A 24323-nucleotide genomic window follows, 5' to 3' on the forward strand; every position below is an offset into this window, starting at 1 on the left:
TATTAACTTGTTCCTGGGCAATTTTGGTGACATTTTCATTTACTGTAGTTGATTCTTACAGGGAGTAGATTCAGGGTTGATCCAGACAGGAAAAAGGTTATATACCTTTGGCCGTCTTTTTAAAATTAAAAAAAAATTGATTTAGAGCCCTGGCTGGGTCGCTCACTTGATTGGAGTGTCCCTTGGTATATCAAAGGGTTGCAGGTTTATTCCCAGTACTTAGGTTGCAGGTTCAAACTCCTCCCCAGTCGGGGTGCCTGCCGTAGTCAGCCAATCCATGTGTCTCTCTCACATCTCTGTCTCTCTCTCGCCCCCTCTCCTACTGTCCTTAAAAAAAAAATCAATGGAGCCTGGCCGGGCGTGGCTCAGCGGTTGAGCGTCGACCTAGGATCCAGGCGATCAGGGTTCGATTCCCGGTCAGGGCACATGCTCGGGTTGCGGGCTCGATCAATGACTCTCTCATCATTGATATTTCTATCTCTCTCTCTCCCTCTCCTTTCCTCTCTCTGAAATCAATAAAGATATATTTAAAAAAAAAAAAAAAAATCAAGGGAGCCCAGCGGGCGTGGCTCAGCAGTTGAGCATGGACCTAGGATCCAGGAGATCAGGGTTCGATTCCCGGTCAGGGCATATGCCCAGGTTGCGGGCTGCAGCCAATCGATGACTCTCTCATCATTGATGTTTCTCTCTCTCTCCCTCTCCCTTCCTCTCTCTGAAGTCAATAAAGATATATTTTAAAAAAAAAAAAGAAAAAAGAAAAAAAAATCACTGGAAATAATATACTCAGGTGAGGATTAACAAAAAAATTTTTAATTGATTTTTAGAGAGAGATAAATATCCATGTGAGATTGGAACATTGATCGGCTGCCTCCTGCACACCCCCTACTGGGGATCGAGCCCGCAGCCCCGGGCATGTGCCCTGACCGGGAATCAAACCCGCAACCTTTCCGTGCACGGGACGGCACCCAACCAACCGAGCCACGCGGGCCAGGGCTGGCCATCATTTTTTTCCCTTTTTTAAAAAAAAAAAAAATCTTTATTGATTTCAGAGAGAGGAAAGGAGAGGGAGAGAGAGAGAGATAGAAACATCAATGATGAGAGTCATTGATTGAGACCACAATTCCCGGGCATGTGCCCTGACCAGGAATCGAACCCCGATTGCCTGGATCCCAGGTTGACGCTCAACCGCTGAGCCACGCCCTTCCGCGCATTTTTCCCCTTTCTTGTCATTCAGTATATATGTATATTTGTAATCCTCATCAGAGGATATGTTTTCATTGATTTTTAGAGAGAGGAAGGGAGAGAGAGATGGAAACATCGATTGGTTGCCTCCTGTCGACGCCTAGACTGGGGATTGAACCGGCAACCTAAGTACGTGTCCGACGGAACAGAACCTGAAACCCTTTGGTGTATGGGAGGACACTCCAACCAAGTGAGCCAGCCAGCCAGGGCCGTCATTCTGTATTTTTAATTATATGGTTTATAATTTGCTCTGAAGAATCTTTGTTCCTCTTATTTTAGGCTTTTGAGGACTGAATGTAAACTTTCCAGAACTTGTTTTCATTATGGTTCTGTTGTACTTAGATGGAAAGTCTGGTCATTGTATATCTGACACTTTGTTTTAACAAGGTATTCCTGCTGAGACATTTCAGATTCGATTTTAGTACAGATTAGAGCCGTTTTCATTTTCAGCATATGCTTCAAATATGTAGCAGAACAAAAATACTCAATAGACTCTTTCTCATCTGTCGTTATTTCAGTTAGTAGTTTTTGACTCTCTTGCATCCAGCATTTTTTAAAGCAATATGAAGGAAAAAGCAGTTCTGTCATATTTAAGCAGTTTACTATTTTGTCAGTAATTAGATACAAGAAGATTATCATGTGTAGACATTTGGAATATTTTCTTTAAAAATTTTCTTAAATCTAAAAAAGAAGACAAATAGTACAGAGGTGTATAAAGTTAATATCCCTGTCCCTTCCTCTTTCCAAACTTGCCCTGACATGTAAACAGTGTTAATTTTGGTTTGTAGCCTTCCAGACCTAAGAAATATCTTCAAGCCAAGGCTACATGCAGCTCTGTGCTTGTTACCTCTTCAGGGATTTTCCTTTTTATCTTCCAGCAAAGTATAGGCACAGTTACCCCCATCTTGAGGCTTTCCTTTACCCAGTTGCTTAAGCCAGAAATTGAGAGTTACTTGATTTCTTTCTTTCCCTCATTTCCCACATCCAGACCATCCACAAGTCTTTAGGATTGTACCTTCCCAATTCAATTTAATCCATGCATTTCTTTTCATCTCCATTGCCTCTGCCTAACCCAGGCCACATTTCACTGAAAACTACACAGCTAATAAGTAGTGAAGTCAGGATTCAACTCCAGGTTTGTCTGATCCTAAACCCTGATGTTTCCTGCATACTCTGCAGACCCTGTAGAAGGATAACAGCTTATTAAACAAACCTTTAGACTCTAGACCTTGGCTCCAGCGTGCGTGTAGCAGAAATCAAAGAAATAGATAATAGAAGCCAGGTAACTGCCCATTTATCATGCTGTTTTGTGACTTTTAAGTTAATCTAAATCAAAGCAAGCCATTTTGTGTATTCAGACAGCTAATTTAGATAGAATCCATTAAAAGTTAAATGAGGTCTTTAAGTTTTTGAGTGCATTCTTTTGGCAACACATTGTTTTATACATTTCGTAGAAAATGTGTCAAGGGAAATGATCTAATGGTCAGGAGCCCATTCGCACCTTTAGAGGAAGCCTCTCTTCCCCCTGGTTGTCATTACCCCTCACCCCCAGTCCCATAAAGAAATAGAGAGGAACGAACTTGAAGCTCCTCTTCTTTGGTGTTTTAAGATGTGACTTTCTGTAAACTGATTAAGCTAGGTTTTCTAAGCGAGCAGTTCCTTAACCTTGAATTAGTAAAACATTAAAATATTTAGGGCATCTACCACTGACCCTTTTTCTGCAATGTAGCAGTTAATCCAGCAGTTTCTGATTAAATACTGGTGTTAGGCAATTCAAGAATTACAACAGAGGCCCTGAGGGAGGAGGGCAAGGAATAGTTGAGTGTGTGAGAGGAACCCCAGATAGCAAGTTAAATAAAACTTACCCCTTTTATAAGAACAAAACCCAAATGAATGCTAACTCATCCTTTACCTGGCAGTTGGTGGTTATTTCTGTGTCAGTGGGATTACTCAAGTTCTTGCTTCGATTATTTGTTTTGTTGTTGTTGTTTTGTTTTTTTGTTAATTCTCACTCAAGGATATTTTTTTCATTGCTTTTCAGAGAGAGAGTGGAAGGGAAGGAGGGGGAGAGAGAGAGAGAGAGACATTGATGTGAGACACATTGATTGGTTGCCTCCCCCAGTGGGGAGCAAACCCATAACCCAGGTACGTGCCCTTCACCTGGAATCTAACCCTCGACCCTTTGGTGCATGGGCCGATGCTCTAACCACTTAACCACTCTGGCCAGGGCTGGGTTTTCTGATTCTTAAGAAAACATTATAGACATGTATTTTTTGTGTGATAATGAAATCATAATTTTAAAACTATATATTCTAAATTAAAATCTTGTTCAGTACGTGCATATTTATACTTGTAATTTGTGTCTATATAGTTTTGATTCAGCTTTATTGAGATATAATTCATATGCCATACAATGAACCCATTCAAAGTATACAGTTCGGTGGTTTTTAGTCTATTCACAGAGTTGCTCAACCATCACCACAGTCTAATTTTAGAACACTCTAATCATTCCATGAAGAAACTTTGTACCTGTTACCAGTTACTCCCTAACCCTCTTTCTCTCTCTCTCCCTGCTACAAACCTTAGGCAACCACTTAAACTTACTTTCTGTTTCTATGGATTAGCCTCTTTTGGACATTTCTTATAAATGGAATTATATAGCCCTGGCCGGGTGTCTCAGTTGGTTGAAGCATTGTCCCGTGCCCCAAAAGGTTGCGGGTTTGATTCCCGGTCAAGGCACATACCTAGGTTGGGGGTTTGATCCCTAGTTGGGGCGTGTACAAGAGGCAACCAGTGTTTCTCTCTTCCCCTTCTTCTCTCTAAAATCAATAAAAACATATCCTCAGGTGAGGATTATAAAAAAGAAAAAAAATTCTAACGCTAAATTAGCAACTTCATTCAAAAATAAAAAGTACCTTTAAAAAAAGAAAGAAATGGAATCGTACTGTGTCATCTTTTGTGACTGGCTCCTTTTACTTAGCATAATTTTTCTTTTCTTTTTTTAAATATATCTTTATTGATTTCAGAGAGAGGAAAGGAGAGGGAGAGAGAGATAGAAACATCAGTGATGAGAGAGTCATTGATCAGCTGCAGCCCACAACCTGGGCATGTGCCCTGACCGGGAATCGAACCCCAATCACCTGGATCCTAGGTCGGCGCTCAACCGCTGAGCCACGCCCGGCCGGGCAGCATAATTTTTCAATGTTCATCCAAATTATAACCCATGTGTTTTACTGATTATATTATGTGTAATCAGGTAACGGCTTTTACTCCCCCTTCCCTATTTTGCCATTAGTTAGGAATTAATGACTTAACTGGATATAGCATTTTACTGAAATGGCTTCTGAGTTTTTTGAGAGTTACTTCAGAATAATAATAAACAGTACTTTTAACCAGCATCTTTGAAGACTTGTTGAAAGTTATTTCTGGCTTTCTCCATAGACTTCATGGTGAAGAGGGCTCTGTTGGGCCTTACCAAGTGTCAGAATGCTCTCTTCTAACAGCTGGCTCCCTTCAACCACCATTTCCCGCTTCCCCTCCTCCCTCCTTTTTAAACTTGGGGCATACATGATGGAATTTAAGATTTGTTCCACTTGGATTTTTAGGAAAATTCTACCTCATGTTGAACTCAGGGAAGTCAACTGCTGCATTCATTAATTGGATTACAAATAGCTTATTGTAAAGTTATGTTTGTTCTTTTCTCCCTGAAGGGATGTGTAAAACAGGATATGTAATTTTTATAATGAATAGCTTTTAGAATGGGGGGAGGCTGGCGATTATTTAACTCTTCGGGCACACCTACAAGTTTCCCCTTTTTTGTTGCCCTATAAGCAAAAAGTGATTTACATTTTATAAAACCCATTATAGACTTTGTCTTTGCCCTGGGGCAAGGATATATGTATCTCCTAGGGATTGATTAGACCTGTGCTGTCCTATATGATAGCCATTATCCACATGTGACCATTTACATTTTAATTAAAAGTAAATAAAAATTTAAAAATTTAGTTCAGTTGAATTAGCTATATTTCAAGTACTCATTAGCCTTATGTCACAAATGATTGCCATATTGGACAGTGGTAATGTAGATAATTTCTGTCACTGCTGAAAGTTCTCTTGGGCAGTGCTATACTAGACTGGCCATTTTTAAAAGGAGAGAAAGACAAGTGAAAGAGCAAAATAATAAATACCTGAATTTCCACCCTTCCACAGTGTGACATTTCCTGTCTTCTTGTTCCCTTGGTTAAAATTCAGAAAAAGGTCTATTAAGTTGAGTATCATCACTTTGACCTTGTTTTTTAATGTTTATTTCTGTTTCCCAGGCTGGCAGTGATGGTGAAAGCATCGGAAACTGCCCCTTTTCCCAGAGGCTCTTCATGATTCTGTGGCTCAAAGGAGTTGTATTTAGTGTCACAACTGTTGACCTGAAAAGGTAAGACTTAGTTGCAGTTTGGGGTTGGCTTAATTTGAGTATATACCTTACAGTGTTCAGTTTGATGCTCTCCCCACCCCTCACTTTGCTTGCCATATGTTCTCTAAAGAAAATATATTGTATTAAAGTTCAGCTGCTGTATGGACATATTTAACATATACTAAGCATTATGGTAACTCACAATATCAGTAAATTGCATGTGGCCACTCAGTCTTTCTAGGAACTTATTGTATGTTTACCTTAAATTTTAAGAGCATCACCAGGAGCTAAGTTTTAGTGTGGATGCAGTGAAATTTTTGCCTTTCCTGTGTAAACATGGGCCTGTGAAGAACTTTCCAAGCAGAGAGCTTCTTGGTCTCAAGTTTGCTAAACACATGGCCTATCTAAGCTGGATCCTTAAAGCAAGAATGGGATTTTAGGAGGGTAAATATGGTGTGGGCTATTTTATTTAACTTTCTTTTCAGGAAATAAAACAGGATTTTAAAAATAATACAATTTTAACCATTTTTGCTTAAATATGATTGTAAAATAGGAGCAGTTTGCTATGGCCGTGATTGGTCTTGCTTGTTGAAAAGCTGTTTCTAACTTTCTCACTCTGGACCATAGTGTGGAGGGGGAAGGCTGAGAAGAGCCCTGATAAGTAGTAAGCTCTTTTTACTCAGGAGCCTCTGTTCCTCCTAAGGTGAAGACCATTCATACTTGGAAAAAAAAAAAAGATTTAAATCAAGGGTACAGAAAAGTTATACCAGCCCAGCCAGGCATAGCTCAGCGGTTGAGCATCAACCTAGGATTCAGGAGATCGCAGTTTGATTCCCGGTCAGGGCACATGCAGGAGGCAGCCGATCAGTGACTCTCTCATCGATGTTTCTCTCTCTCTCTACCTCTCCCTTCCTTTCTCTGAAATCAATAAAGATATATTAAAAAGAAAAGTTATACCAAAAGAAAATCTAGGATTCAGCGGTGGAAATGTATTCCTCTTGACACAAATGCCACAACATGGTTTGCTGCTTGTTTTTTAAGCATCTCAGTCGTGAACAGTGTTCAAGAAAAAAAGATTGACAAGCTCTCCCTGATGGATGGCAGAATTCGTGTATGGTATCCCTCTGGGCGCCACAGAGTGAGAGTTGCATGAGAGCTGTGATTATATTCCCGGTTCTAGGTTAGCATACCCTGGGACCTCTGTCAGTTCCTTAAAATTTATTCTTTATTTCTGTTAGTGCACTTATATTTGAAATTTTGCATACTTAGAATTTATTTATTGAAAATAAGCCATGAAGTCTTTCAGGAACCCCATTAGTTATGTATATGAGTGTCCAGATAAGCCTTTGGGGATAGTACGAGTTAAAGCTACAGGCTTTTATGAAGACCTAGCTCACATCAGACGGAGCTATCATAAGAATGAAATAATTCATGTAGTTATCCTTCGATTACTGTTTTTTTCCTACATGTATTCACAAAGGAAGTTTCAGAATATAACTTCTAAAAATAGACCAGGCCGCCAGGCACACACCCTTACTGTGTCTTAAAATACATGTATTTCTCCTATTCCATTTTTGGGTAGGAGCAAGTGAGTTGACTACCATGCTTCCAGAAATCCTTTCAACAGCTCAATACAGTGCTTGATTGTGGTACATACCAGTAGTGGTGCCATAAATGATGACAGTCTGGTTCCGAAAAGAAAATTAACACATAATGGCTATTTTAAAGTCATCAGTTTCACTTTAAAAATATATATATATTTTTATTGATTTCAGAGAGGAAAGGAGAGGGGAGAGAGGGAGAGAGAGATAGAAACATCAATGATGAGAGACTCATTGATTAAGCCCACAACCCAGGCATGTGCCCCGACCGGGAAATCGAACCCCTATCGCCTGGATCCTAGGTCGCCGCTCGACCGCTGAGCTACACCCGGCCGGGTAGTTTCACTTTTCATTTACACACTTTGTAAAGGCATTGTTCCTGTAAGTTGAGTATTTGTATATGTTTAAGGGTAATGTACCTACCCTACATGTCAAAAGTGACATGTGCCCTGGCCAGTGTGGCTCACTTGGTTGGAGTGTCGTCCCTGCACGGAAAGTTGGCGGGTTTGATTTCCGGTCAGGGCATATACCCAGGTTGCGGGTTGGAGTGTGTATGGGAAGGCAACCAATTGATGCCTCCCCCCCCCCCTAAAATCCATTTAAAAAAACAGTTATTTTAAAAGTGACACATGGGAAGTACAATGAAAGATTCAGGGCCTCCTATTAGAAGATGCTACCACTCAAAGAAATGTATGTTTATTTCCTAGGGCTTTGTGTAAAATCAACAGAGAACACTAACATGGGAGCCTCTATTTAAAAATTTTCTTTAGAAATCTTAGGTCTACAGTATATATTTTAAAAAGCCCCTTAAGGGCAATAAAACTACATGATAATGAGTCCCCCCCACCGCTAATCTTCAGCATCCTGTTCACAGATGTCATTGCATTTAGTTTGGTCTTTATCCTTCCAATCCTTTTCTATGAGTTTACTCCCTTCTGGTCTTTTGTAACTTTAGATTCCAAAGAGAAGGTGCTCCAGGAAAGTGAACATTGGCTCAAAAAAAACAAAACAAAACGAAACCCAGCATAAAATAAAGCTGTCACAGGGACTAAAACATCCTGTAGTGAAAAGTACCTCTCCACAATACAGCCCTAACTTTGTGGCTGTTTTTGGAAAGCTGTGTGGGAGACATGCCTGCAGTGCTTGTTTTCCTGCTTCTCCTGATAATTGCCTAATTCCTCAGTGAAAAGTACTGATCCCAGAAGAAACTGGTGGTGAGCAATAGAACTCTCCCGAGAACTGTTTAGAAACCCACTCTGTGCTCTGAAAAAATGATTGTTACGTGACATTTCATCCATAAAAAACAAGCCAGTTCTGGCACTGGGTGCCACGTTCTCATCGAATCGCAGTTGGTGTTAATGACTCTGCTGCTGGTATTTGAGTGCCTGTGAAACCTGGAACAGCCTCCCCTTGCTTGCCTGCCAGTGCTGCCCTAATGCTTTAGTGGGAGTCATTTCTAAAACTAATTTTCTGTTCATGCTACAACTGCATTACAGATCTTTTAGATTAAAAAAAATGCCCAAGCTTCAGAAGATCTTTGGGTTTTACATCAACTACGATTTGAACAAAAACTTCAGATAAGTGAAAATATTAAAATTTGGGGTGCATATCTAAAGATATTTTTACATGTCATCAAAGGGGAGCAACCGTGCATAGTAGAAAGTTTTAGGGGTAGAGACCTGGTTCTGTTTGGAGAGAGCCCTGTGACCTTGGGCAAGCTACATCATCTGGGAGGTCAGTTGTCTCATTTTTAAATTCAGGAAAAAGGAATGGATGCCTTAACTAACATTTCTTCAGTGTCTATTATGTGCTACCCACTGTTCAGGGACCTAATATTGGATAGAAGCGTTTTATCACACTGGTATTATAGGGCCTTTCGGGCTGACAGGTTCCTGGCAGCAATCAAGATCTTTATTTGAAGACTTCTACTGTCCCAGAAGTTCTTAAATCAGAGGTCAGCATCTTTAGAGAACAGATAAGCCTGAGAGGTAGGCAAGGAAGAAAAGAAAGTATGAGGACTGGGGGGGGGGAGGGAGAGAGAGAGAAAGAAATAGAAAGAGAAACTGAGACACTGACTTGGATGTAGCTGGGTGTGAGCATACTTTATCACATACTTGCTGGGATAAACATCTGGTTTTGAGAAATGAGAGTAGAATTGATAATTTTAAGAAATTAACTTTTTATTGTGAAAGCAGTGATATCTGCTATGTTACTAGTGAAAAAACCCCCCTCCATGATATTTTCTGAGGGAAAAAAAGTAAACGGAGACCACTCCTTAAAAAGTCTGGGAAATGTGTTTCCATTTTCTCATTCTCACCTTAAACACTGAAACTGTTTCCTCCTCTGCGCTGTCACTACTGATTTTCTTCTGTTTTAAGTGTCAGCATACCAATTGTAACACATTGTGTGAGTCAGCCCCACGTGTAAGTTGCCATAATAGTGGCATAAAGTTTTAGAAGATTATGGTAGTTTAACCTTCAACAATTTTATAATAGTTTAAGATGTTACAATGAAATGAACAAATGAACAGTGAACAAAATCTGATTTTCAAATAGGTTCTTCAGATAGTTTGCCTTCCTTATCATGTCTCTGTGGTCCCACTCTTCTGAAAACAGCTTTCAGCAGCTTTCCGCAAGTTGAGAGATCAGTCTGATTTCCAGGTAGGTCTTCAGAAGCAGCAGTGTGAGTGAGACAGAGAGAGAAACTAAATGGAACAGGCCAGCCTTTTAGAGAGACCATCTATTTCCCGCTGCTCGCCAGTTGGGGAAGTATAAACTGTTCTTCCCTGTTGTAGATTTGACTCGAAGTTACTAGAACAGTCCTAACAATTCAAGATATATGTCTCACGAATGTATTCTGAATCATACCTGTACCCCATGTTTGCATTCGTGTGTTTGTGTGAAACAGAAATACATAGAGATAGATGGACACGGACAGACAGGGAGAACTTTGCTGCCACATGTTTTTATGCTCTTTTTCAAGTTGATTTCAAAGATGAAAAATCCTGGTGAGGCCACTAAGAGCTGAATTAAATATGTTAGTGAATATTTTTCTAACCCTGTTATTAGTATAAACTCTACTTGTAAACTGTGTTAATAAAATCTGTTAATTATAGAAGCTGTATTTGAAACCTTTTCATGGGTGTTATTTTGTTTTAAAACAATTGCTCCACAAATTGACATTAAAGTAGACAAAGATCAGCAGTATATCACATTGAATCAAAATAAATAAAATCCTTTAACTGGTTGAACTGGTACAAATAGACAGATGCTTAGTAACTAGGATCCGGTGTGTGTTTTGGCGAGTCCACGATTCACTGATTCAGTTGGCGACTTTAGTATTTGAAAATAGCAAATCTACTGAAAAATAATTAATGGGAGTAAATGGAAACAAAGGATTTTGTGGTGTTAACTGTTTTTTGCTTATTTGCTTTTTAGTGTACAATATTCTCTTGATTTGTGTGAATTAATGTTATGCCTTGAAACTCAGCACCTTCAAAGGGAAGTAGAAGTTCTACATTCTTAGTATTTTTTTCTCTATTTAGTGAGTCAGCTAGTTACAGACAGGTCATCTTTAAGAACCAGCTTTGGTGTCCTACGGCTGTGCTGTACTCCTCTTATGTTAAGCAGCTGGCACTGAGCCACCAGCCCCCAATTGTTGCAAGTGTACTGAATTAAATTTTAATTGAAGTTAAGCCACTTAAGTTGCTTAAAGTATTAGCTCCTATAAGGTTCCTCCTTTTCATTACTTTCTTTCCCTCTCTGTTTACTGTTAGTTTGCTTCTCTTTATTTCCTTTTCTTCATCTGGGAAGACAATGGGAGAGAACAGAATATATTTTTAATCTAAAAGACTACTATGAAAAAAAGGACTACTTTAATAAGTAACATTAAAAATAAAAAACCCCAGCCCTGGCTGGTGTTGCTCAGTTGGTTGGAAGCCCGAAAGGTCACCTGGATTTGATAACCGGTCAGGGCACATACCCAGGTTACGAGTTCGATCCCTGGTTGGGGTGCATGTGGGAGGCAACCGGTTGATGTTTCTCTTTCACATCAGTGTTTCTCTCAAATCAATAAAAACATAAAAAGAGAAAAACCCCCAAAACATTTAAGTACATTCATGCTCTTATCTCAAGGCATGAATTCTGTGTACTTTGCTTTTGCTAGATCTCTGTCACTCATGAAAACATTTGAATGCGTTTGACTGAATGGTTGAATAGTTATTGAAGGCCTTTCATGATATAAACTAAAGATGTCCTAAAAGTTTTAGCCATTGCCTATCAGTTCAGTTTCCTTTATCTTACACTGCAGTTTCTGAGATGTTAAGTTTCTGTAAAGCATCTGTAAAGTGACCCTTTGTGGGTCAAACAAAACACCGGAGGCCTCAGAATGCCAGGTGAGAACTAGAAACTGAAGACTCTTAGGTTCAGTTTTGCTTGATGACTTTATATTCCTTCCGAGTCACCTCTGTGCTTACAATTTGTTCATTTATTTGAAGTCTACTAATCCATTTAGAGGCATTAAAATTTCTTCTCAAACTTATTTTCACTCAGAGTAAGGACCTAACATGATTGTCCTTCATCTTAACAGTAAATTCTGGAAAGTAGTTTCTTCACCTTTGTTTTTAAAAAATGTATGTAGCTTTGAAGCAGAAACAAGATGGACTGTTCATGAGTTACTAATATTAATGGAAAATTGGTAATCATATGCCTGCTTTTACTTCGCTTAAATGCCTCTATATTAATCAGATCTCTTATTGCCAATCAGTGAATGCTAAATAACCAGTATTGAACCATCGGACTCAATAGAGTTTAAAGCTGCCACTGTCATCTGCAAAATGCTTTGTGAATGTGATACTGAGAGCCATGATGACTTTCATGTGCATACTTTGGTTTAGTTAACTTTCATGTGCATTATTGGATTTGATCTATGCAGGCAAAGCAGGCCTTAGATCCATAGTACAGATGAGATGATCCAGACCTAGAGAGGCTGTGACCACGTAGCTGGCGAGTGGCAGAGCTATTCAATTTGAGATTTTTTTTTTAAATATATCTTTATTGATTTCAGAGAGAGGAAAGGAGAGGGAGAGACAGATAGAAACATCAATGATGAGAGAGTCATTGATCGAGCCTGCAACCAGGGCATGTGTCCTGACCGGGAATGGAACCCCGATCGCCTGGATCCCAGGTCGACGCTCAACCGCTGAGCCACGTCCAGCCGGGCTCAATTTGAGATTTTAATCAGGTTCTTTGTATTCAGTCTTTGTTTTCTTCTTTTCTACCCTGCCAACTTTATCTGTCCACCAGTAAATATTTGTGTTTGGAGAGTTTGAAAGCTGTCATAATTTATTCTAGAAGTAATAACTGTTGTTTGTTTTACTGCCCTCCTCCATGAGTTATTATAAAGCATTGATCCCCTTTTTCCCTCTGACCTTACTCCACCCTGTTCATGAAAAAAATCATTTTGAAAAAACATAGACATGTTATTACTTTACACTTAGGCATTTAATGGACTGTTTGTTGGTCATAAAATGTTGATGGATACGTTTTATAACTTGGGAATAGGAAAAGTGTTTTCTAGATGATCACAGTTTGTACGTGACAAGATTAAAGAGCATTCCCACTCACCCCGGCGTCACTCGTGGGAGACGTGTGTTCTCTTTCTCTTGTGCATTTTATACAAATTTTATTAACCCTACTTGCTTCGATGAGATGCTGTTGTCCTTTTTCTTCGTGCTACCTTTTTCTTTTCCATTTAAAATGTTAAGATTTGAAAATAGATATATAAACGCTAAACTGTTAGGGTTTCTGGACTCTTACTGAATTGAGGAGGAAGGAAGTAAATAAGAGAACGGTTGTGAACCTGTGAGTGAAAATGTGAGTGGGTGACTTGAAGTCTAAAGATGACTGTGGTCTTGGGCGTGCTGGACCTTTTAATGATCAAAGAACAGGCGTGCAGGGCGAGGGCTGAAAAGGGATGACCGAGGAAACCAGTGAAGCGGAAAGTGGGAAAACCTTAGCTCTCGTTTGGAGCTGAGTACTTACAAAAGTTGCCGGGGGAAAATGAAGTTATTATTGCCTTCTCAGAGTTAAAAAATAATCCAATTTCGACCACTGTTTTGCCTAACAGGAAGCCTGTGGACCTGCAGAACTTGGCTCCCGGGACCCACCCACCATTTATAACTTTCAACAGTGAAGTCAAAACAGATGTAAATAAGATTGAAGAATTTCTTGAAGAAGTCTTATGCCCTCCCAAGTGAGTACCAAAGGAAAATGCCCGGAGATACTGCCACCTTTGTAAAGCTTTGTCTTCTTTAGCACTTGAGTTGAATTCTCACAGTGCTAAGTTGGAATGACTAGGACTTCTCTTCATTTATTATAACTGATTCTACCCAGAGGTCAGAGGCTTCTGGCCACCACTAGCCGCACTAAGAAAGGTGGCATCTGATTAGGTAGGAAGCTGTAGAGGTTTGCGGCATGTAAGATAGGTCGGGAAACACTGGTTATTTGAGGGATATAGGTTCCAAATAAAGTTTCGGGAGGAGAAGAGATGGGGAAAGAGATTCAAACTGAACCCAGCCAGAATGTCTTAGCAGGTGTGCGGTGCAGGTTGCTGGGGGATTTACTATCAGGTCATTTTAAAGGTAACGTTCTGAAGCTGACACCCAAGGGAATTGACTTTTTAGACTGTGTCCCTGGGATTCATTTTCTATTTATGTGTTTCTTTGAGGTGTTCTAGATCCCCAGGTCCCACGTGGTTAGCAATCTTAAAGTACTATTTCCTATAATGTAAGGTACAGTTGTAGAATAGATGAACTCTCATGACAGTTATCTAAGTTGCACATATGCAGTTCTGCATCATACTGGAGTCTTGGCATAGGTTTAAAGCATTACTGATTTTGTTTAGGCTTTTCCAGTTTCATTATCCTGAAAACTGAAATTTTTTTTCCTTCTGGCCCAAGCCTTTCTTGCTAGTTGATGTCACTTATCTTCCATATCCAGATAAATTTTCCAGGAATGGGATCATTGGGTCAGACAGCGGGTTCTAAAATAATTAATTAGTCAACATTCATTCACTCTGCAAACAGTTACTGGGCGGCAAAGCCTTGTGCACACTATAGTGAGTAAGACACAGTTCCTGCAGCACAGTCAGGTACAGGTGGTGGCGATGGGGGGCGGGGGGGCGGGTTGGGAAAGTGAACAGATCAGCTGTAATTGAAAATAAAAGATTAAATGGCAAAAAAAGAAAAGGAAGAAAGAAAGAGAGTGGAATCGGGAAAGGCTTTAGAGATGATACTTGAATGAAACTTCAGTTTTAAAAAAGTGGCATTCCGCAAGTGAACAAAGGAGTGGCCATCATTCCAGGCAGAAGAATAATTTTGAATCAGTGTTTCTTTTGGGGACCTGAAGGTATGCCTGGAGGTGTACCTCTGTCTACAGCTAACCCATCTTCTGTTGTGAACAGAATTGCCTTCTGTTTAGCATCCTTGTACTAAGCTTAAAATTTCGTGTTTTTAATCCTGTATTATAAAAGCTTATCCTCTGCCTCCTGTACTGTCTTTCTGAGAGCCTCAAATTTCTTTTATCTCTGCTTACCAGGAGTCCCAACCTTCCTTCCATCCCCAGGAAAGTTTCTTCAAAGCAGCGTTAATAAAACTATATCTTGATTTTTCCTCCAGGCCTTGTATATTAGTAGACTACCAATACATCAAAACCGGGGTCTTTGTAAAATATGAATTGTAGGTTTATACACACATCAGTAAGGAACTGTTATAAAAATGTATTCAACTTAGTAGAAATCATGAAAGAATGTTGGATCATAGAACCTTCTAGATCCCTTTTGATTCTTAAAAGTCTGTGGGCTCCGAGGAAAGTTCCACATTTGCCAGCTTGTCCTCAGACAGTAATGAAAGTGATCTTCCTCTTCTGTAACTGTAGATCATTGTATCAGCGTTAAAGTATAAACAGAGGAGCAGTTTGAATGACTTGCCATTCTCTGGGAAGAAAACTGTATTTTGTTTTAAAGCATTGTCTGAAGTAATAAATGTGTAAGTTCTTCCAAGATATTTAAGTTTTTGAAGTCAGTATGCTGATAACATTATATGCCACTTCAGTCAAAGGGACATTTTTTTATATTCTTTCCTCGCCTTCTTCAAAACAGCAACAAAAATAAGTTTTGTTATTCCTTGTTATTTTTCTCAGAGGGAATAGATATTAAGATCCATAGGCCTAATACCAACATATTCTGGTTTCTTGCTGTCCAGTCCTCTGTAAGACATCATAGGTTTTTGAATTGGACCTTGAAAATAAACATCTTCATTTTGCCTTTTATATTTAGAAATTTCAGCCTCATTTTGTTTGGGCATGGTTATAGGGATACTTTAACCAGAGATGGTTTTTTCTTTCAGTTTAAATAATCTAATTTAAAATTTGGAGATCTTTCTGTTGTAAAGGGTTCACAGTGTGCTAAATTCTCTCTAAGGGGAATTTTGTTTTTATGTTGTAGGTTATAATCTAAAGAGAGCTTCTAAATAGCTTTAGAAGGGAGTGTTTCTGATGTTGCTAGTGCCTCTGCTGTTACTAACTAACATTCAAGCACTAATTATGTGCCATATACTGTGCATTGTGGATTATTTTGAGGATTATTTCAGTCCTCTCAAAGACTTTATAAAGAAACTGATGAGTAATCCAAATAATTTATCCAAGGTTAATGATGGCAGAGCTGACATACTTACTTTCAAAGCCAGGTCTGTATGACTTCAGAAACCTATGTTTCTCCTATGGTCTTCTTTCTGTTTCTCATTTTGTTGAGTTTGACTTTTATAAAAGACGTAAAATGTGCCTTTGAGATTGTGCTTTAGAAAGTACCAAATCGAAGGCTAGCCCAAGCTTAGAGGAAGGGTAGAAGAGAAATCCAAGATAACTTGCTTTACTGTGATGAGCAAGTTGGACTGAAGGTGCTTTTCAAACTGAACTTAATGAGTGCTTTTAAAATAAGTGAGGCTTAACTTATTACGACGAGTTTTTATTTATATGCATCGCAACAGCATGTTTGGACCGTGAGTTCCTTCCCCTCAGTGGGCTCTGCGGCCCCTCATGTGAAATGCTCATCAAACAGGATAGTCTCCGCCACGCAGGATTGTCCCTAGAGGAGGAGTGGGAGGGAGACGGGTTTCTGGGACTATCGCAGGCATTCCTTTCCCGTTCCTTTCTTGTTCAGCTGCATTTAGGGACCACCCTGGCTCTCACTGTCTTCTCTCTAGAACAAGTAGGCCTCAGCCCTTCCCTGTCCCTCCTCAGGCTCACTGTAGCCTTCCTGTTTCCAGATGGGGTGCGGAGAAAAGGCAGAGTTGTGCAGCTGGGAGACTAGAACTAGCATTTCTAATAACATGTTTTTGGCATTTGATGATAATGAGAACAGAGTGTTTTCATATGAGCGCTTCTGATTTAATCATGACAAATATAAACACAGGCAACTGTCTGTTCTAGAGTTGTTTTGCATTTAGAGACTAACGAAAGCTTAAATCAAGCAGCTTTCGATGGTCAGTGTAAGTATAGGTTTTAAGAAGAAACTTTCTCTTCCTGGGGAAAGTGTTTGTTTTTGTTTTAGTTCCCCTTGCTCAAATGAGGGAACTACTTTGCTTCCTCCACGCTGCCATCCCCCCACCCCCACCCCAAAAAAACCCTTCAAAAAGCTTTGAAGCTTGGATTTTTAAGTGAAGCAGGACTATATATGATAAAGGGATAGAAGGATAGAGAAAGCTAGATAACTTTGGAGAAAAACTCTAAAGTGTATGAAGTCTTTTAAAAAAATGAGAAATACAGGCAATGAAAGTTAAATTTACAAGGATAATTTAATAGTCTGTATAAGCAGGCTTTATTCTTATATTAGTACGAAAAAGGAGAAAATGACCGAATCTTTCCTAAAAGGATGGAAATATTATTAGCTAGTCTACCATTAATACTCTGTAATGTAACACAGAGTAAAGGACTAATCTGAAAGCCTAAATACCCGGGATGCTCATGCCCATTGTTGACACATAGCCTTTCATTAATTATTTGCCTGCCTTTTGTTAAATGTTAAAGTGAATGTTCACAATAATTGAAAATTATTGCTTTATCCAGCTGTCTGCTAAAACTAATAATAATGGATGAATGATTAAAATCCAGTGTTTGGGGCAGGGGGAATGCAGAAAAAGTTGGCAACTAATTTAGGACCTACTGGTTTAGAATTTGAATTCTATTTTAGAGAAAACCTGATTTGTAATAAAACAAAAACAACATTGCACCTGGGGACAGGACATCTGAGTTTTAGTTTGGCAATACTTTTACCTAATCCAGTGATTTTGGAGCCAAGTGTGTAAACTTTCTGGAATATAACTTCCTTTTAGGCAAAATGAGAGATTGAGGTGATGGTGCCTTGTAACTATAGTATTGTGTGCATTAAATTGATAATACAAATTTAATCGTTTGTCTTGGAAGGGAACACCGGGACATGTTTAACCTCCTTAGAGAACAGTGTTTTTAAAAAAATTTTACTAGCATCTCTTTGCATATGAGTAAGAATATTCTGATTGGCAGGCCTTCGTTCTCACCAGCTCATTAAACTAGGTCTCTAGTAAGTACGCTTCTGTATGCTCACCGTCACATCCCCAACACAGAACAAGGCCTGACACAGAACAAGTATTAGGTACTTAATAATTAGAATACAGGAATATATGTGTGACTAATGAATATAAATGATCTGTAATTCAAGCCTGCCTTCCTGTAAGTTATTTTGAGAATTTCAAAGTTTACTTCACTAGAAAAAGTTGGTACAGCTAAATATTGGTTGGGGAAAGAGGACTAATTCTGGAAACTGGCTAGAGACGGACATAGGTGTATTGAAGAGGCACTTACACTCCTTGCACTATTTTTTGTTGCAATGAGTCAATGAAGGTCCTGTGTTACCAGTGGTGAAAACATTTAAGTTGGAGGTTGGTTGTTTTTATAGTCAAGGGCAACCCAGGGATGTTGAAGCAGGACTTAACTGTTAGAGCTCAGGCAGGGAAATGAGAGGTGTTTGTGTGGGGGGGTGTAAAGTTTTCTATAGATAGAAGGAAAAAAATATACCTACATAGTATATATATAAACTAGGCTGAAATTCATTTACTATAATTGTTCACTGAAAAACTTATTTAAATAATTTTGTTTGTAAGAGAAATCTTTATACGTAAAAATTCAGAGATATTAAAAAGAAAGATAACTTGAACATATAGATGTTCAATAGATATTTTATTTCTTCTTACCAATATAGTACTATGTTAGGGATAAGTAGACCTAATATCAACATATGTCCAATTTTTAGAAGATATATCTCTTCTTGAATTCACAATAGTAAAATGTAAAAAGTATGACTATGAAAACTAACCTGAAACCACACCTTGCAACTGAACTAAATTTCTATCTAAAAATATCTCATCGTTTTTAATTTAAAGAACCAGCAGTAAGACACCACCTTAAAATATATAAATAAATCTAAATTACTAGTTTATTTTTCCAAAGTCTTACTGTCCCAAAGCCCACTTTCCAGTGAAATTTTGGAGGGCCTTTTAGCTGACGAATCTTTCCTAAAGTGGTTCTACCAGTCCAAATTCCTTTAGCCGAGTCCCTGGAACTGATGCAGGAGGAAAGAGTGAAGTGTTAAGTTTTTTCACATATACTTTCCAAGATAGGAAGAACTATGTGGATATATGTGTGTTTGAAATTGAAATACATAAAATACATGTTCTTGTGTTGTTTTTTAAAAGCTGTTGTGTCACTAATGACTTCTCCAAGTAGGAAAACTTTGTAACAACACAACAGAGCACTTGTTAGCAAAATTCCTGACATCTTAACTTTGCTGTTGCTCAGCACCACCCTTACAAAATTTAAAATATGAGAGGTTTTGGAAAATCCTGAATGGAGGGTGATCTGCCTCCCGCTGTTTCTGTCCCTACCTGCTGTGGATGAGCCTGGACTTTCCTTGCTGTCAGGGCTCCCTGGTGCTGTGCACAGCACAGGGCTGGTTCAGTGCTCCGCACACCAAGCACCGGGCTAGCATTCCTATTGAAGGAAGCCCTGCAGTTGGAATGTGGCCTGTGCAACTGAGAAAGTGAATTTTTACCTTTATTTAATTGTCATTAATTGGATTTATGTTCACATAGCCGCATGTCACTAATGGGCTCCCATGTTGGACGATTCAGATAAAGAACATTTCCATCATCACAGAAAGTTCTCCTAGCGCCGCTCTAGGACTCTCTTCCTAAGACACCCATTTCCCCAGCATTTTAGTTTATAAAATGGAGGTGGAGTGCGGATGCCTTTTGGTTGCCAAGAATATTAATATGTGAACAAAAACACAGAGCAGAGCTTTGTTTCCTAAAGGGAAAAAACACATCTTAAAAATATCATAGAAAACAGATGATGGTATTTCTTCGATTAATAACTGTTATAAGATGTCTAGTAACTGCTAGCACAGTAGTTTGTGGATTGTGGGGATTTATGCTAATGTGTCTTTGGAGGATCTATAATCCATTATCACTTTTCCCATTTAGGTACTTAAAGCTTTCACCGAAACACCCAGAATCAAATACTGCTGGAATGGACATCTTTGCCAAGTTCTCTGCATACATTAAGAATTCAAGGCCAGAGGCTAATGAAGGTAAACAACCATACAAACACAACAGCAACCCTGTTAGGACAGTGATATAAACGAATACTTCGGAGTCCAGACATTCCCATAAGTGTTAAAAACTGACTTTTAGAGTTGATCGGAGATTTGAGGATAAACCAGGATAAGTCCTTAAATTGCTGTTTTTCTGTGTTTCTAGCTCATGGGACAGTGCCGAGCAGTACAGTAGGTGTGTGATAAAATGTTTATTGAGAGAATTTGGCCTCATACTCTTCTGAGAAGTTACTGTGAAAGGAGCTATGCAAAGAATTACCGGTGTGTCAAAAACAAGGGATTGCTATAGCTTAATTTAAACCATTACTAAATCTTTTGTTTATTGTTAGGTGCCAGCTAGAATGTTCTAAAATCGACCTTGGTGGATTTTTGTGCTAATTACCCTTAAAGAGTAATTTTTGGATTTGCTCTAAGAGAGCCTTTAGACTCTCCAGCCTTCCAAATTTCTGTGCATCCTAAAAGTAGGATTTTAATTTCTTTTTTTAAAAATACATCTTTATTGATTTCAGAGAGAGGACGGAAGAGGGAGAGAGAGATAGAAACATCAATGATGAGGGAATCATTGATCGGCCTCCTCCTACATGCCCCCGACTAGGGATCAAGCCCACAACCCGGGTATGTGCCCTGACCGGGAACTGAACTGAGATCTCCTGGATCCTAGGTCAATGCTCAACCACTGAGCCAGACCCAGCCGGGCCAGGATTTTAATTTCAAATCATATTTTCATGGTGAGAATTGTTTAGGTAATATGGATAATATGGATGTGATTTTCTTCTTTTATTTATTAAAGGACACTCATTCATATTTGGTATATTGGAGGGAAACCTCTTTGAAAGAGGTCCCCCCCCTTTAAAATTTTTTTAAATTGATTTTTAGAGAGAGAAGAAAGGGGAGAGAGAGAGAAACATCAATGTGAGAGTGCAACATCCATCAGCTGCCTCCTGCACACCCCCTATGGGGATAAAGCCCAAAACCCAGGCATCAAGACCACACTCTGGACATGTGCCCTGACCGGGAATTGAGACGGCAACCCTTCAGTGCACGGGACAACACCCAACCAACTGAAAGAGGCCCCATTTAATGAACTTGTCTTGGCCACACCATTCAGTAATTTCCCTTTTTCTTTCCTTTGAGACATCAGGCATTGTTCTCTGTAGAAAACTATAGGGGAGCATTAGTATTTAACAGTAGCAACAATAACCAAAAAGCCAGCTCCTAAAAGATATTTTAACCTATCATCATTGTAACTTTTGTTTTTATGTATTGATCTGAGAGAGAGAGAGGGAGAGATGGATTTGTTGTTCCACTTATTTATGCATTCATTGGTTGATTCTTATACGGGCCCTGACCAGGGATAGAACCTGCAACTTTGGTGTATCAGGGTGATACCTTACCAGCTAAGCTACCTGGCCAGGGCCTCCACCATCGTTTTAGACAGTTGAGTGTTTTTCACATATATTTTCCTATTTGAGGAAGAAATAATATATGAGTATGTGATATTTAAATATGTAAATATACATTTGTGTGCTTTTTTAAAAAAAAGCTGTCTTTATCAGGAATGACTTCTCTAAGCAGGAAAACTTTGTAACAGCACAACAGAGCACTTGTTAGCAAAATTCTTGACATCTTATTTTGCTGTTGCCCAGTGCCACCCTTACAAAATTTAACATGTGGGAGAAACTCTTGAGAGTAGGGTGATCTGAAGTGAGTGATCTGCCTCTTGGTGTTTTCTGTCCCTAACCTACTGTGCATGAGCAAGGTGCTTGACCAGCCTAGAGGGGCTCTTTTGGGTAGAAGTTTATGGCAGCAAATGGCCAAGAATACGAAAGGGGGTGGGAGGAATCAGTGCTGGTTAAGCAAGAATAAATGTTTTTTTAAAAATTGAAATAGTCGCTGATTTCCTTATATCATTTAGGCAGATTTCCAAGCTATTCAGGCTTCAGGCTATTATTCTTTTGATTATTACATTTTAAAATTGCAGCATTTTATAATTTAGTATTGAATTTCAATGGTTCCTGGAATAATGTTTACCGCATGAAATGTTCTACAGAGAAGGGAGAAAAGGGAAGGACATTAGTGCTCAGGCCTGGCTTACACCTATAAATGTGTTCTAGAAGCTGCTTTGGTTTGGGAGCAAGTCTTCTCCTTAGTAACTGGCTTTTTTTTCTGACTAATGTTTCTGTTTAAGCATTTTATGCACTAAGTAAACGGTTACACTGGAGCCCCTTCTACCCACAGTTTCTATTCTGTTCTACCTTTTCTTTCCATAAAACTGTCTTCATACCAGATGCTCTTGTTGCATAGTCCTTTGAATTCTCTTAAAGTCATAATGTTTTTATTACTCTTTGTGACTTTTGGAAGCTGGAGGGTGGTTGAATTTCTTTTGACACTTGGTGAGGAGGAGAGGAAAATAAAATGTGTTTGCTTTAAAAAAAATTGCTTTGGTAGATGATGTTGGGAGGAGATAATAGCGGAGAAAGTGAGTCATTGAAGTATAACTTGTATTCTGTTTTTTCCTATCAATTTGTTAGTGTCTTAAGTAGCCACCCATGCTTACTTATACTGCCCTTAGAATTCTGTAACCAGTAAGGACAAACAACATAGTGGATTACACAGTGCATAACTTAGAAGGCCTTATATTAAATTACCTATTGGTAAATAAGAATTCCAGTTGCCAAGCAACTTCTCCCCACAAGGGCCTCTCACTGCTGTGAGACTTTAGAAAACAGTGTTCCAAAATCATTTTGGACATTAATGGGCCTCCCTTATGTTTATTTGTTGCAAGTCTCTTATTTGTCTGTTTCATGCAATTAAATGCCTTAAATCAGCTTAAGAAACACATCTCATTTCTCCAAACAACGAATAACTTACATAGAGATGGGTTTATTTTATATGGTAAATCAGAATAGACAGGTCTTTTAGTTTTACCAGCCTATGAAATATTTTACAGTGTCCAATGTTTTACAAAGGTTTGGACAATTTTAAGACCTTATTCTAAGAGATTAAAGGCCTAGATGCTACAGTATTGGGCTAGTGAAAGTGAAACTGAAGTGCTAATGTTTAGATTGAGGTACATAGTAAACATAAGATTTAAAAAATAAAATAAAGGGAAGCACTGACGATAGATTGATTGATAAAATATATAATTCTTTTGGTAACATGTCCAAGTTGGTTTTGAGTAAGAGTTTGTGTGATCTTTTGAAGCATTAAAAAAGATTTATGAGTAATTCCTTTTATGGGGATGGGTTAGGTACGAGTTGTCCCAGATCTCCTGTCTTTTTGTTCAGTTCTGTGATTTCATTAATTTATATAATTTACTAAGCTCCCAAATATAACTAATAGATATTTATTAACCTGTTTGGTATTTATTATATTCAGAGATTCATGAATTTAGCAGTGATGAAAATCTGCCATTATATCCTCTGAGGCATAGTCCTTAACATCCAAATTCCTGTTTTTAAATGGAGGAGTGGAATTTATAAGTTCTAACTAGTTCCTTTTTATTCAAGATTCATTCTCCTTCCCTTCCTCTTTTCCTCTCTGGAAAAGTGTTGGGAATCAGGATGGTTTTTCATCATTGTAGCTGTGAAACCACATTATATATTTAATCATCTTTAAATACTCACTACCTCTCCCTGCTTTCCTCTCATGTGTTTCCTAGCCTTTAAAAATTGTTTATGTAAGATTGCCCTTTATTAAAACTAGCAGTGGCTTTAAAATATAGTTTTATCCATGTAAGTGCTCATAATTTTTGTTTTCTTCTTTGTAAATTGTATTGTTTTTCTACAACAGATATGGGCTTGTTACATTGAATGGCTTCTGCCTTGTATTTACTCATTTGAATTATACAGGTAACAGAATAATGCCTGCTTATTACACAAGTTAAAATAGCATAAATACAAACTTAATAAAATGTCGGTGCTCTTTAATTACATTATGTAACCTCTTCCCCAACACTATGCATCCTTTTTTCTATGTAATTTTGCATTGTACGTAAATGTGTATTTATATATTTACATTATGCAGTTGCCTTTTTCACACATTATGTGGTGGAAATTCTTCCAAGTATAGATCTACTTCATTTTTTAGAAATGCTGCTTAATACTTAATAACACAGATTTTTATTTAACCATTTCCCTGTTGGTAGGCACTTAGATTGTCACCAGTTTTTTTATTATGAACAATGCTGCCAGTGAATGCCTTTGTACTAGATTCCAAATAGGTTAAAAAGGTTTTTCTCTCCAAAAGTCTGTACCAGTTAATATTCCCACTAATGTGAATGTATTCATTTCTCCACACTCCTGATCCTGGTGTGTGCATGTGTGTTAATCCTTTAAATTTAACTGGGTTCTCAGAGGCAAAAAAGGGTG

The 24323-nt window shown here is 38.6% G+C and overlaps 1 protein-coding gene across 1 annotated transcript in view; it reads left to right on the forward strand.

Moving 5' to 3' along the window:
* Positions 1-24323, forward strand: part of CLIC4 (chloride intracellular channel 4) — a 51138-nt gene that overhangs the window by 19140 nt on the left and 7675 nt on the right. Inside the window, exons 2-4 of the mRNA XM_081145935.1 lie at positions 5562-5671; positions 13378-13503; positions 19823-19929. Of these exons, the coding sequence (XP_081002061.1) occupies positions 5562-5671; positions 13378-13503; positions 19823-19929 (343 nt within the window). The remainder of the gene's footprint in view (positions 1-5561; positions 5672-13377; positions 13504-19822; positions 19930-24323) is intronic.

Source organism: Miniopterus schreibersii (assembly GCF_964146895.1).
Source record: "Miniopterus schreibersii genome assembly, chromosome: 8".
Lineage (NCBI taxonomy): Eukaryota > Metazoa > Chordata > Mammalia > Chiroptera > Miniopteridae > Miniopterus > Miniopterus schreibersii.